Raw genomic sequence first — 15931 nt, forward strand, 5'->3', positions numbered from 1 at the left:
GTTGGGCTCCCACTGGTCTTCTGACCATCTATCCTCATTGGGACCGCATCCAAAAATGCAATGTGGCCCAACTGTCGGATACTTTTTGTTGGAAGTCCCACCTTGACTTTACGCCTTAATTGAGTTCACTTCCTAGTATCCACCAACTTGCTAAGTGCGACGGGGGGACCTATATGATCTTGCTCTGAGCCTAGACATCCTCTTACCATACGAATTCCAGTGCCGACCACTTCCCGTCTGCGGGTGAATCTACCGTTCACATTGGCCATACAATGTCCGACCGTTTGCTACTTCAAGAAGAGGGTCTTAAACAAATAAAATAAACCCCATTGGAAAGAAACCAACAACCAAGGTTAGCAGTTGCCACATCTCTGTGACATGGTTAATAACTGCCACGTCCTCGTGACACCTGCTGCCACCCCTCCTCCGCTGGAGCCCCAGGCTCGGAGGGTGGCTCTGCATCTGTACGCTGTGCCGCTGGCTGTGGCTGCGGGCCAGCCCTGGCAGGCTGGGGCTGAGGCTGTGGTGCAGGTCGCGGCCTCCTCCGTGGACAGGCCTTCGCTAGATGGCCCAACCATCTATCGGCAAATGAAGCACTAGTTCAGGAGGCCCGAGTACTCCACACTCTGTCGAAACCAACCCCCACTAACCCGAGGTAAAAGGATAACCTTCGGGAGCATGTGGGTATCTCTGACCAAAACTCGAACTGAGGGAATGCCAACCGCCTTGGCAGCTATTGATGCTGCCGTGCGAGGTGTCTCCAGGACAGTCCCAATGGCGGAACCGATCCTGGAAAGAAGTGGTAGGTACTCCCTCCGTAAACCCGGAAAGCAGACTGAGATGGGGATGTCTGCCTCCTCTACTAGAACATTCGAAGCTGGGTCAAAACCATGTCGCCACTGTCGAAAGTGAGCACGTGAGGCTCGGATGGCCAGTGGACTCATAGCTATGACCTTGAACGCCATCTCGGAGGACTCAAACTCAATCTGATAGTAACCCCGTCCGAGAATCTGGACATCCAAAATCTTTCCCACCTCTGCGAGAAGGCAGGCCTGGAGAAGGTCTCGCAGCTCTCCTTTGCTAGGTCGGGTGCCAAGAATCTTGCAGATGACCGAGGTTGCATGCAATCGCTCTACCTCGGCGGCAAGGCTCGCTTACTCTGTAGGCGAGAGAGCAAGTCGAATGGTGGGCTCAGCGGGATCGGGCGAGGGGGCTTCTGGCGAGTCCCTTTGTGCCGAAGCTGGAGCCTCCATCTGTGTCTACTGCTGTGGCGTAAGAAGAGGACGATGGGAGGGTGCTGCAAAAGGGCGCGCCAACACTGCTCCAAGGAGCTGAAACAAATGCCGAAAGTGCCGAATCTGCAGAGAGTAACCGAGGTGGGGGGCCCAAACTGATGGGCAAACGGGCCGAGGGGGGGGGGAGGGGGGGGATAAAGCGGGCTGGGGCAAGCGGGCCAGCGGCGAAAAAGCTGGGCTGAGGGCGTGCGGCGGCAGCAGGGGCTGAGACAGGCGAGCGGGGGGCAGCGGGGACTGAGGACAGCGCGAGGGGGGGCAACGGGGGCTGAGGGCAGGCGGAAGGGGACAGGCGAGCAGGGGGCAGCGGGGGCTGAGGGCAGCGCGAGGGAGGGGGGAGGCCGGGTGGTGATGGCGATGGCGATGGCGATGGCGATGCGAGAGTGCACAGTGTGGGGGAGCAGGAGAGAGAGCCCACTTGCTGTCCTATGCAATGAGAGTGAAGGAGAAGGGAAGAGAGGCGGAGAAGAAGCTCACGCAGAGATGAACGTGAGAGAGAGAGAGAGAACGCTCGTAGATTGGGAAAAGTCACGCTATATTTCTTTTGGGCTTCACATTTGAGTATATGAGTAAGTGACTAGGGGGCCATTCACACTTGGACCCCCTCACTTATAAGTCTTTTTAACTTATAAGTTATAAGCACAAGGCACTTAGGCCTTTATTCCCTAACAACCTCCCACCTAAAGGCAATGTACCTTGGGAGATCAAAGAATCAACTAACTATGATACATCAGCTGATCATGCACTTACTCATCCAACACCCATCATCTGTCGGCAATATGCAAACCGCTCTGCTGGAAGACTCTTGGTCAAAAGATCTGCAGGATTGTCATCTGTGTGCACCTTGACAAGTGTAATGCTCTTGTCATCAAGCACACTCCTGATAAAATGATACTTCACCTCTATGTGCTTTGTCTTGGCATGAAAAACAGGATTCCTTGCAAGCATAATAGCACTCTGACTATCACAGTGTAGCACAGGAACCGGTGACTTAATGCCAAGCTCTTCTACCAAATGCATGAGCCACAAAGCTTCTTTGCATGCCTCAGTGGCAGCCACATACTCAGCCTCAGTGGTAGACAAAGCAACACATTTTTGCAGTCTAGAAATCCAAGAAACTGCACCTCCTGTGAATGTAAACACATATCCAGAGGTAGACTTCCTGCAATCTGGATGTCCAGCAAAATCTACATCTGTAAAGCCATGCACAGATGTCTCACTCTTCCCAAAACAAATGCACAAGTCTTTAGTGCCTTTCAAGTATCTCAAGATACACTTCACTGCTTCCCAATGCTTTTTGCTAGGATTGCTCATGTACCTGCTTACCACTCCCACCGCAAATGCAATGTCCGGACGTGTAGCAACCATAGCATACATCAAACTGCCAACGGCTGATGCATAAGGAATCTTGGCCATTTCAGCCCGCATATCATCTGTGTTTGGGCAGTCATGTGCAGTCAGTTTTACATATGGAGGCAGCGGAGTACCAAGTGCCTTTCCCCCATCCATATGAAAACGATGTAGCACCTTATTAACATAATCTCGTTGAGATAGATACAGACGCCTGTGAAGTCTATCTCGAGAGATACGCATGCCCAAAATATGATTAGCATCACCAAGATCCTTCATGTCAAAGCGATTTTTTAAGCTTTGCTGTAATGCATCCAACTCCGTGACATTTTTACCCGCAATAAGCATGTCATCAACATACAAAATCAACAATAGAAGAGATCCATCACTTGCGGATTTGATATACAAACAGTGATCAGAATTACTTCTTTTGTATCCTTGAGACCTCATGAATGTATCAAACTTGTGATACCATGCACGGGGAGACTGTTTCAAACCATACAAGCTCTTCAAGAGTCTACATACTTTCTTCTCTTGCCCCTTTGACACAAAACCTTTTGGCTGCATCATATAGATCATCTCAAGCAAATCGCCATGCAAAAACGCTGTTTTGACATCCATTTGCTTTAACTCCATATCTTCAGAAGCAACCAGGCCTAAAACAAAACGTAATGTGGCAAGCTTTACAACAGGAGAAAAAATCTCATCAAAATCAACACCATGCTTTTGCTTGTACCCTTTAGCAACCAAACGTGCCTTGTACTTAGAAGAAGCATCAGATGTGACCTTGGTCTTGTAAACCCATTTACATGGCAGAGCCTTGTGCCCTTTAGGCAAATCAACCAAGTCCCATGTATGGTTTTTCTCCAAAGACTGCATTTCCGAAACCATTGCTTTGAACCATTTCTTACTGTCTTCCCGTTGCATAGCCTCTTTATAGCAAGACGGCTCACCACAATCAGTAAGCATGACATAGTCCAAAGACGGTTCATATCTATCGGGGGGCCTTGTCACCCGAGTAGACCTACGCACCCAATGATCCATAACAGGTGGATTTTCAGCCTGTAAACCATCAAAAACAGCAGGTTGTTCAGCCGGTTGCATCGCAACAACGGGCGGTCTAGGAGCATCAACCTGTTCCCCTACCTGTGGTGCATCAATGGCAACTTGTTGGGGCTGATTTTCAGCAGCTAATGGCTGATTTTCAGCACCATTTTCAGCATGTAAAGGCTGCTGAACATTGGGCCTTCTTGGCTGTCCATATGTAACATCTTCACGAAAAACAACCCGGCGCACTTCCTCGACCTTTGTGGGCTGTTTGTGCATGCAATTCTCATTGAAGATGACATCATTGCTGCGTATGATTTTCCGTAATGCGGGATCCCATAATCTATACCCCATTTCACCATCCTCACCATATCCTAGGAAAATGCATTTATGAGACTTTGGTTCTAGTTTGGTACGCAGTTCACTCCGGATGTGAACATAGGCCTCACAACCAAACACTCTTAAATGTGCATATGAGGGTGGCTTGCCAGACCACACCTCCTCAGGCACCTTTCCACTCAAAGCCTTGCTAGGTGAGCGATTAATCAAGTGAATAGCTGTTTGTACAGCTTCTGCCCAAAAACCATGAGGTAATGCAGCATGTGACAGCATACTCCGAACTTTCTCTTGGATAGTCCGGTTCAACCTCTCTGCAACTCCATTCTGAGAGGGATTAAAAGGAGCCGTGAGCTCTCTTTTAATACCTTTAGTAGCACAAAAGTCAATAAATGCTTTTGATACATACTCCCCCCCATTGTCTGAGCGCAAAGACCTAAGCTTCTTGTCAGTTTGATTCTCAACAAACGCAAGAAACTTCTTGAAAGTATCCAAAACATCGCTTTTAGCACGTATTGGATACACCCACACCTTACGTGTAGCATCATCGATAAACGAGACAAAATATTTCTTTCCCCCTAAGGACAACTGTGGCATTTCACATACATCGGAATGCACTAAGTCTAACCTGTCAGACTTCAAAGAAAGTGACCTTTTGTGCGGTGTTTGACTATGCTTACCATAAATACAGTGCTCACAATGAGAAAAATCAGCATACCTCAAACACGGCAAATAACCACAACGAGACAGAGTTTCCATTCCTCTTTTACTCATGTGTCCCAACCGGCCATGCCACAAAGAAACACTTGGCTGCTCGGTTACGGCGACAACATGGTCACGCACACTAGATACATGCAAAGGATACAAAGTGTCCAATTTACAACCCTTGGCTACAATCCGGGCCCCTTTACAAATTTTCCACTTGCTATCACCAAAAGTGGTGTGATAGCCTGCATCATCTAGCTGCCCTGTACTAATCAAACTCTTCTTGAGTTGTGGCACATGACGCACTTTGTGCAAAACAAAAGTCATACCCTCAGCAAAGGAAAACTGGACACTGCCAATACCTGCAATGTCACATGCATAGTTATCTCCCAAAAAAACAGTGCCCTGCACCTCACCTGAGTACTGTGTAAACCAATCCCTATGAGGTGTTACATGAAAGGAGGCACCTGAATCAAGAATCCAAGTATGCATGTCCACATCAGAACCCATAGCAAGGGTATGTGCATCCACAGAAGAGGCATTGAGTACATCAGTGCTGCTGTCACTGTCACAACTACTAGCAACATTGATTTCCTCAATCAACACAGTGCTCTTCTTGGCATTTCCCTTGTCCTTTGCATCAGTTTCAGCACCCTTGTTCTTCTCTTTCTTCCACTCATAGCATTCCCGTTTATAATGCCCTTTCTTTCCACAATGATGACACACAACATCTTTCCTACGAGATTTGCTGCGTGCCCTGTCCTTACTGTCAGATTTCTCCCTCTGTTGAGACCTGCCTCTCAAGTGCAATGCATTAGAAGACCCACCTGTGGTGTTCTTCCTGTTCATCTCTTCCATCAAGAGAGAACTCTCTACATCTGCATACTTAAGGGACGCACTTGAGTTACTAAGAGCTGTCCGGAATACATCCCAACTCTCTGGCAATGTGCATAGCAGAAAAGTAGCTTTGAACTCCTCATCAATCGTGAATTTCAGCTCTGTCAGTTGGCTGAAAATAGAATTGAATTCATTGAGGTGCACTGACATGTGCGTGCCCTCCTTCATGCGGAGATCCATAAGCTTCTTAAGCCAATACACTTTACTGGCAGCACTCTGCTGTGCATACAACTCGTCTAAACGCTTCCACATGCCCCATGCTGTCTGCTCATTCTCTACATTGAAGAGTAAATTGTCAGACACCGAAAGCATGATCGTGGAGCGAGCCAACTCGTCCACTTCTTCCCATTCTTCAACCTCCATATCAACCGGTTTCACACCCTGTAACTTAATAGGTTTCGCCTGTTTCTTCTGCAACATCACATTATAACATTGCTTCTTCCATATAGCAAAGTTATGGGCACCTTCAAGCTTGCGAATGTGCAACAAATTGCCACTTTCACTGCTAGAAGCCATTCTGAGTGATTGCAAACACTGAAACCCTGTTTTGCCGACCTAAACACGCCCAAATGTGCGCAATCGGGCAAAAAACAGCTTGCTGTTACAGAAAAATAGCGAGCAAATTTCACGCGAAATCACCCCAAAACGGCGTACATTCACTGCCAAACCCTTACCAAAAGTTTCCACAAGGTGTATACATCATTTGCTTGCTAAAATTCCCTGTTTTAGGGCAAAAATCAGACCTGTAAACACCTGTTTTGCTGAATTTTCAGAACCTCGTTGGTGGAAACACCTGTAAGATTGACCTGTGAGACTTGCCCTAATGAAATTGCATCAAATTGACCCCGAAATTGGTCAATTTCAGCAGAAATAGGCTGCTGTTCGCCAGTTTTTGAAACCCTAATTTTGGGGAAACTGTCACCGGAGGTCGATTCTACACGATGAGAGGATCCCTTCGCGACAGAGTTAATCGAAAACGGTTGAATATCCTTCCCGCAGCGAGCAAGAACAGAATTCTGATCTGTGTTGCGAAGATGGCTCTCTTGGAAACCCTAAAGCTCTGATACCATGTGTGGGGGAGCAGGAGAGAGAGCCCACTTGCTGTCCTATGCAATGAGAGTGAAGGAGAAGGGAAGAGAGGCGGAGAAGAAGCTCACGCAGAGATGAACGTGAGAGAGAGAGAGAGAGAACGCTCGTAGATTGGGAAAAGTCACGCTATATTTCTTTTGGGCTTCACATTTGAGTATATGAGTAAGTGACTAGGGGGCCATTCACACTTGGGCCCCCTCACTTATAAGTCTTTTTAACTTATAAGTTATAAGCACAAGGCACTTAGGCCTTTATTCCCTAACACACAGCAACAGCGAGCGCCAGAGATCTAAAGCCTTCAAGAACTTCTTGTGCCTGTCTGCTTCTCTTTCTTCGCGTTCTAGCTTTCTTTCCATAAACAACTGCTTCAACTCCTCCATAGGAGTTAGTGCAATCTTTGTCGTAGATGGGGAAGGGGGAGGGTCGGAAAAACCTCCTAGTGGGGAAAATTCTTCTTCGCCTCTCTCATGCTCATCACCTCCAAGTGAAGTATCCATTCCGCTTCGAGTGATGACCATTCTGAAGTCGTGGGTTCTTGTGAGTTCTTAAGTTCTTAAGTTCACGAGGAACTTGGGTTCTTGGGAGTCTTGGGTTCTTAAGTTCACGAGGAACTTGGGTTCTTGGGGGCTTGAGGTTCTTGAGGGTTTCCTGTCACTCTTCAAAAACACGATTAGAAATCGACAATGCGACCTCAACAAGCAAAAAAAAAATTATGTGGTTCTTTTCTTGAGTGATACAGAACACTACCAAAGCTCTAATACCAATGTAAGGTGCAGCGGAATGAATGTTTGCGCTTTGCTCAAGATGAGTGCTCCGAATTGTGCTCAAGGTTCCTTTTGTTCTTATGGAAGCCTTCCGATCTTAATGAGAGAATGCTATGATCACAAACAAAGTGAATGGACACTATGCGTGCAAGTGTATGAGACTGAGAGATAGAGAGAGAAGAGAGATACGACACCAGAGACGTTGTAAAACCCTCCTCCGAAGGCCCCACTCTCATCGGCGAGAGTGGTCTACTTATGATTGCACAATCTGGTACAAATGGTATGCATGGGACTGATGCAAGTCTAGGCTATGTTGACGACGACGACGGGGATGACGAGGCCGACACTAGGGCTGAAATCTGCAATCTTTCTATCTGCTATCCAAAAACGCTATGGGCTGAAATCTGCTACAGTCCAAAAACGGTGATTTTGGGGGCTGTTTCTGTGGGTCTTTGTCGCTGAAAATCTGCAGGTTTAGGGCTGAAAACTGAGGTTTCTTTCAGCTGAAACTGATGGTCTTTCCGGGCTGAATCTGCTACCTTCTTCGGGCTGAAATCGCAGGCTCTTTATGGCTGAAAAACGCTGCTCATACCTACTGAAAATCGCCATGCTTGAACTGTCAAAAACGCTAGAGATGTGGGGATCAAAAACGCTAGGTGATGGGCTATGCCGGCGGTGAAGATCTGATGCAAAAACGCCAAAGGGCTGGGCTTGCTTGCTGGAAATGGTGCATCTGCTGGACACGCTATGAGATGCTGAAGATGGAAACGCTAGGGGAGCTTCTTCTGGCTTGAAGGGAATCCACCAAGGGTCTTGTTGGAGAAGTTGCCTGCTGAGCTTGGCTCCTGTTGCCTCTTCTGCCAAATAGTGCTAGCTCTAGTTTGCTTATATACAAACTTAGCAATTGCCCTACCTACTTTCCAACAAAAGTCACTTAAAAATAATAAGTGAAAAATGTCAAAAATAGGGAAAATAGGCTAAATGCACTGGAAAATTCCCCTGAAGTAATCTGATGGATTCTGATGGGAATGCTTATGATCATGCTGTGTGCAGCCAGAGGATATGCATCTACACTAAGTGTCTGGACATGCACGGTCTGCGAACACTCACAAAAGTACCAGATCACTTCCTATTCTAGACTGACTTGACTGAACTGAACCATGGTCATGCTGTAGCTTGTCCACGGACACAAAGAGTTGGATGTGTCACGTGACATCCATTATCCGGTTAAATGTCGCAGGAGCATTGGTTAAGCCAAAAGGCATCCCCAAAACTCAAATAACCCAAAAGTCATCCGAAAGGCTGTCTTGTAGACGTCTCCCGGTGCGATTCAAATCTGATGACATCCACTCTTCAAATCGATCCTGCTAAAGCACAAGGATCCCTGAAGTCGGTCAAGTATATCATCGATTCTAGGAATCGGAAATCTGTTTTTGATAATGACTTTGTTGAGCGCTCTATAATCGATGCACATTCTCCCAGATCCGTCTTTCTTCAAAACCAACAACACTAAAGAGCAATACGGTGAAGTACTAGGCTGGACAAGACCCTTTTCCAAGAGGTCTTTCACTTGGTTCATAATCTCTTCGTTCTGGGCTCAGCTCACACGATAAGGTGGCCGGTTCGGTGGTGTGCTTCTAGGTATCAAATCAATGGTATGATCTTCAGGACAAGCGGATGGTAACTCACCTGGCAGGCCCTCTGAAAAGCAATCAGCATGAGTGTGGAGAAAATCTTGGCGTTCTTTTGTTCATGTCAAAACATATTCGACCTTCATCCATCGTTCAGTTCTCTCTGAGCCCTTCATTTGTCAAAGTCGCATTCTCGGCTCAGTAGTCAACCACGGCGTTGTTATTGTGGTACCAAGGGATTTCGAGTAGAACGTCACAACCTTCCAAGGCAATTATGTAAAACTCCGCGTGCCCTAAACACCCCTGTCATTGCAAACGAAGTTTGCCAATGATCGGTGCAATGGCAACATCCCGTCCGGGTGCCACTCGAACTACCTCCGCCTGTGGCCTCAGTCTGTCGGACGTAATTCCAAATCGAGCCGCCAATTCAAGAAGTTGGCCTAGGCTCCTTCAAAAGAGCTTCTTGATCTTTCCATTTGCCTGGCAAAGTTTGTACTTCCATTCATTTGATTCGGTTCAAGCCCCACGCAACGTGGTACCAGTTCTGCTTTTTATCTGCCTTTTCTGCCACGTCCCTCAGCTGCTTTAGAACTTTATGGCCTTTCTTCATCATGTTCATTCGGTGCCTTTTCAGGGCACTTCCACGGAGATATGCCCAGTTTCCCCGCATTCAAAGCACTTCCCCTCCTTTATGTAGGGAGCCCTCTCTTGAGGAGTAAGCTTGGGTCGTGCATCCTTTTCTTTCTGTTCTGGGTTGCTCTTTCTTTTTCTACTTTCATTTTTTGAAGCCTGTTCGACTCTTTGTGTCATGATCTCATTTGTGGGGTAGGTCAGACTGCCATAGTGAATGGCAAAACCCCGTTTCGCATGACTCATCAACTCTTGAATGGAAGCTGACTTTTGTTCTAAGCAGTGATCTCGGATCGCTATAGGTAGACCCAAGGTAAACCGCTCAATCTGCTCCTTGAATGAGATCTTCTTAAATGAAAAGGCAGGTAGAAAAGAGCTTCAGAATCTCTCGCAATAAGCGTCCACTGTATCTTTCTTGGTCATCCGTAGAAAGATACAGTGGTATGTCGCGTTCATACTCTCGAGTCGGCCAAGAAGAAATAAAAAGCCGGTTCCCAGCAGTGGTATGTCACATTCATACTGGTATGTCACATTCATACTCTCGAGTCAGCCAAGAAGAAATAAAAAGCCTTTTGAATTTCAGCCATTTAACTGGCCTCGTCTTGTTCAATAGAAGTATGGACCACCAAGTTCGAGCATTCCCCTTAGAGTAAGAGGCAGCTCTCCGAATCTTAGAGTGCTCTAAGTAACGTCCTCCCGCGAATGCAATGCCAAACTGTTGTACAAAAGACAAAGCCTTCGAAGCATCTCTATAACCAGAAAAAGCGTCGAATTTAATTGACTGTCCACCTTCCTTAAACTCTCGGACTTTCTTGCTTTTGTCTTCCAGAAAGTCATACTGGTTGGCTTTATAAAAATTCTTCTTCTTTGCATAAAAGTTGCTGTCATCAGAGTCCGAAGTGTCTGAAGACGAGTCCTCAGTAGATTGTCAATCACAGGGCGAGATTTAGGCTTCTTTGCCTTTTTCTTGCCCTTTTCGAAGCGTTGCTGTTTGCTTCGCTTTTTACCTTTTTTGTCTTCTTCGCTCGAGTCAGATGAGCTAGAAGAACTATCGGAAGAAGAAAAAGAAGAACTGGGTACTCCTTCAAATCAAACACGCTTCTTCTGTTTCTTTGCCTTTTCAAAAGTCGACTGACGACCCAAATAACCCGGGAAGTCAATGCCTTTCTTCTGCTTTTTGCCATGCTTTTCAGCTTTGTTCTGCGCGTCAAAAAGCTGAGCAATTCGTGCATCAACCACCTCTTCTAATTCCTTGTCTGTATACTTCTTGGGAGTAGGAGGTTTCTTGAGAGCGGGTTTTAGGGGTGGTTTTGTGGTTTTCTGCCACTGCGTGTGCACCTCTTCGAAAGAAGTCTTGCTCATATATTTAGCCAATTTTGGGTCCTTGGCAAAATTAAGCATCATCTTTGTTGCATTGCCGATCAATTGTCGGCGCTCCATCTCTTGACACTCCGCTCGAGTAGGTTGAGGCGGGCCATACTCCTTGCCGGAATCTTCGTTGTGATCCCTTCCCGCATCTCCGGATGCAGAGGGAGTCGACTAATCTTTGCCTGAAGCCATAAGTGCCGCGGAAAAAAATTAGGGATCGAATTTCCCGTAGAAGAGAAATCAGTCGTGCTCTGATACCACTGTAACAGACTTGGACACTCCAAGTCGAGAATCTACCGCGACAGCACAAATAAACACTTCAAAACAGTTCACAGTTCACAATTGATTCGACACTGGCCCGGCGGAGCTCCGTTTCTAGAGATATTAGCCCCAAAGACTGGCGCCCCTTTCGGTATTTCTTTTTGTATTAATCTGTGTTCAAAGTACAAGAGTGCGGGCAGGCGCTCACACTCAAACTCTGCGTCCAAATGCTCTGAGTTGTGAGAGGCCTGCTCGCATATTTAAAGAGTACAAGGGATGCCAAAAGCAGAGCCCCAAAAGCTTCCCAAAAACTGAAAATCAAAAGCTTTTGAAAAATAAAGCAAAAGCTTTCTCTGTCTCTCATAATCTCTCTCTCTCTCTTGAGAGAGAATAAAGCAAACAAAGCAGTTCTCTCTCTTCAAATGCGTAGAAAAGCAATGCTCCAAAAGCTATCGTAACTTCTCACGAAAAGCTACCCGTGATTTGCACCGCAAAACGCGGAGACTGCCACGTCAGCATGGTTCGGATTCTGCGGGAGTGAGTGCCACGTCAGTAGGGTCAGCTGTGCAGGGTTCTGAAAACAGCCACGTCATCACTCCTCCATCATTTCCAGAGGATGTGTGTACTAGGCAGCCACCAGTCACCACCTGGGCAGTCACGTGACCAATTTGTAACACTACGTCCATAGTCTGTTCATGCGTTGCTATTGATTTCTCACTTGGGTGTCCAAGCCTGTTACAACTTATACCTCTCTCTCATCGTCTCTCTCTCTCTCTCTCTCTCTCTCTCTCTCTCTCTCTCTCTCTCTCTCTCTCTCTCTCTCTCTCTACACCACCAAGAGGAGAGCCGACGGAGTAGTCATTATAGCAGATCTTAGAGCCTACTCATACTAGAGGTACACTGCTTGACCGAGCCACTGAGCTTGGCAGATCCAGACGTCCACGACCTCGGGGGGTCTCCCACTACCGAGACGAAGGCTGCAACAGAAGATACAGATCACTCTAGCTCGACATGCAAGACGCCCAACCAGACTACTGACCATGGAGGAGGTCGATGAGATCCGACAGCGATCGATGAGAGATTTCATCTGAACCCACAAACCCCCCCCCCCCCCCCCCCCCCCCATATCCTTTCTCCTTAGTGTTTTAGTGTTAGTTCTTTGTAACTTTGTAATTTCCGTACTCAGACATGGTATCATATTCACCAATTGTAACTTTTTGGTCTCATAGGTCATTTTGGCCTTTTGAAGACGTTAATATAACATTTCACTTCATTTCATCCTCTCTCTCTCTCTCTCTCTCTCTCTCTCTCTCTCTCTCTCTCTCTCTCTCTCTCTCTCTCTCTCTCTCTCAGCCAGCAGACTACAAAAGGTTGGATAATGTAGTTGTTTGGAAACTTTCTAGAAAGCTCGAGACACGAAGCCACAAGCTAAACTAGTGCTCTCCAAGTTTAACATGAGGGGTTATGAAGTAAAACCTTAAATCAGTTGGCCGTTGGCATAGTGAGAACATGGGAGATCATTTCAGAGATTGTCCACAAGCTAAACTAAAGCTCTCCAAACTAACATGGGACATTTCAGAGATTGTCCACGGTACTAACCCGCAAGGAACAGAGTCCCTTTGAAAACAAAGATCATGAGCCTTAAAATTAATAATGTGTCACATACAGAGCATATAGCATGCATTAAGTTATGAGACTACAAGAAAAAGTACACACATATGTCTGCGCAAGCATATAAACAAGCTAAAGGGAAATAACAGACCTAGCATGGATTTGCGGGGGGCAGTTGCTTTGAAGACGATCCCTGACTTATTGGACTGCAGACCTCCTTTACCATCTTCAGGAGTCCCCATCAAAGCCTCTGATCGTCCAAAACCATCCATTTCACTTCCTTCAGAGCTTCAATTACTGCTTCCCCCACTACTCTATTACTTTCTGATAGGCTTCGACTACTGCTTCCTGGACCACGCTATGCAAAGCGTCCCGCCAACTTTGCTCCACTGAAGATAGTTAGGGTAAGGGGGAGCGCCTAAGAGAATAATTTGCGCTTTCGCCTGCGCTACACCATTTCGAGCTATGAGAGGCGCGATGAAGAGCCCATGGCGAGGACTATCTGCAGCAATATATTCAGCGTAAAAGATAGCCGACCGATGCCATTTTCTTTAAAAATAAATGAAAAGTTATTTATTTAAACAAGTGATAAAATCACGAGGCCTGCCTTGAAAAAGATGCAAGAAAAGTGAAAAAAAATGACTAGAGTGATCATGAACTCTAAATAGAAAAATCGCTAACATAACCACCACCATAAGAGCCAACCTAATCTACAAGCATTGTTGTGGGCAAATGCATGTATATGAATTAATATATGTGTATTGCAATCTGGCGAGCAGACGCATGAGCTACCAAAACAGAGAGAAATGAGAGGTTTCCATGCAGGTCCGTATCCCATTTGACATTCATAAGAATTGGGGCATGCATATGTGTGTGTGTGTGTGTGAGAGAGAGAGAGAGAGAGAGAGGCTGCCATGTAGTAGTTATGTAGCCCATTTGACATCCATAAGAATTGGGGCATGCTTATGCCTGCATGAGAGAGAGAGAGAGAGAGAGAGAGAGAGAGAGCACATTCTTAGAGAGCTAGGTAGGCCATGGACTTATTGACTCATTCTCCATCCTTCAAGCAAGCGACAACTGGGAAATTTTGGGGGACATTTGTGAGGGTTGAAATGGGAAATTGCACCCATGTCAAAACCATTGGAGGCAACATCGCTCTAGCAAGAGATTTTGTTTTTCTATACCCCGCAGGCCCACTCATCCCGATAAAGAACCCATGAATACTGCCGATGTTCTCCACCTTCTTGCATCACACATCCACAACCCCTGTTCCGCCATTTGCACTTGCAGCCCTAATGGCACAACAGTCCTCTACCATCCATCGATACTACATGCAGCCAGCCTACCGAGGCACGATAATCTTTGCTTGCTATCCAATTGCCCATGCTCTGTGTGATTCCATTTTTCGCCCTCATCGTGATCCATGATCACCACCACCTTCATCAATACTCTCTCTCTCTCTCTCTCTCTCTCTCTCTCTCTCTCTCTCTCTCTCTCTCTCTCTCTCTCTCTCTCTCTCTCTCTCTCTCTCTCTCTCTCTCTCTCTCTCTCTCTCTCTCTTTCACACACTCACACACACTTTTTTAAAAAAACTCACAATTGTGAGTGAATTATATTGATCTGCCCAAAAAATTACAAGGTCTTGTCATGCTCTTGTTGAGCCATGACATCATCCAGCGATTATAATTACATCGGCTATCAGGGCAGCCACCCCCACCAACCCACCGCCTCCTCCTCGATACACAAGGTCCATAAAGTTTTCCTTTTGAGATCTTTTATTTACCAATGGCCAAGGTTTTCCCCCGTCCTAGGCATTTCATCTGATGACAACATGGCACAAGTAGTCCTAGACCAATCCTTCAAGTGTTGCTTGCGCCCGAGCGTCCATATAAACACTTTACTTTCTTGAGTAATTTCTGTGAAGCTTGCCACCTCCGAAACTCCTCAAACACACGGTTGTTCCTTGTCTGCCATACATTATGTAAGAAGAAGTATCTGACAATTTGAGTGCTGACGAGGAGGGCAGGACTCCCTGAATTCTTGCCTCCAAGGAATAGGTCTGTCTTGAAGAAACTAATTTTCCATGTTCTTTGGATCCACTTGCATATTTTCCCTGCGAGGCCTTTAATAGTTGGGCAGTCCATGAATAGGTGGGTCAGATCTTCTCTAGCCATCCTACACCCCAAGCATCGATCTGACCCAATCCCTCTCTCTTGGATCTTCACCCCCGTCGGTAGAGCACCCAAACTACCTTCCATAGAAAGACCTTCATGTGTTGCGGAACCTTTGGCTTCCATATGTCCTCCATTACTTGCTCCCACCTTTCCTCCGGCCATTGCTTTTTCCACAGCTTGTTTAGGGGGCTAGATCAATTCTTCTTATGCATCATTGTCTGATAAATGCTTTTAGGATGGGGTTTTTCTAAGAGACTACTTCCAGGCCATTTCCAGACATTCCAGTCAAACACCGAATCATGGCATCACTAAATTGTCAAGCTCCTTCATCACTTTGTGGACAAGCAAGACCTCCAAGCTATTAAGTTGGTACCGAGTAACCAGAAGGTCAATGGTTTTCCAACTCTTGTTGCCACTATCCCAGAAGTGTCCAAGTCGCTTCAGACCCTTATTATTCAGTTTCTTGGCCGTCTCAATCCAATAGGGAGTTTGTGGCGGATCTACAACTTTGGACAGCCAGGGGGACCAATGCAAAATGGAGTTCTTGAAGTATCTGACTTCTTCCTGTTGGAATTAGGGTTGCAGAGAAACACACACAGCTTGGAGAAGACGAAGGAAGCTCAAGGCACACAATAGAGAGTGTGTTACTTAGTGTGCAATGGAAGGATAGATAGCCCTAGAGTGATGGGCGTATATACAATGCATGGGGGAAAAAACCTCCTAAAGAGGGAAAAATGCCCCGGTGGTTCTAGTGTGTTCACACACATCACTACCAC

General features: G+C 46.4%; 1 protein-coding gene across 1 annotated transcript in view; it reads right to left on the reverse strand.

Annotated features, from left to right (window-relative positions):
* EMB3011 (RNA helicase family protein) overlaps positions 1–13503 on the reverse strand; it is a 62346-nt gene extending 48843 nt beyond the window's left edge. The window contains exon 1 of the mRNA XM_086500965.1: positions 13133–13503. Within this exon, the coding sequence (XP_086357091.1) occupies positions 13133–13253 (121 nt within the window). The 5' untranslated portion in view covers positions 13254–13503. The remainder of the gene's footprint in view (positions 1–13132) is intronic.
* Between the last annotated feature and the right edge of the window lie 2428 nt (positions 13504–15931).

The sequence above is a fragment of the Adiantum capillus-veneris genome, chromosome 26 (genome assembly GCF_014529385.1).
Source record: "Adiantum capillus-veneris isolate H3 chromosome 26, ASM1452938v2, whole genome shotgun sequence".
Classification (NCBI taxonomy): Eukaryota; Viridiplantae; Streptophyta; class Polypodiopsida; order Polypodiales; family Pteridaceae; genus Adiantum; species Adiantum capillus-veneris.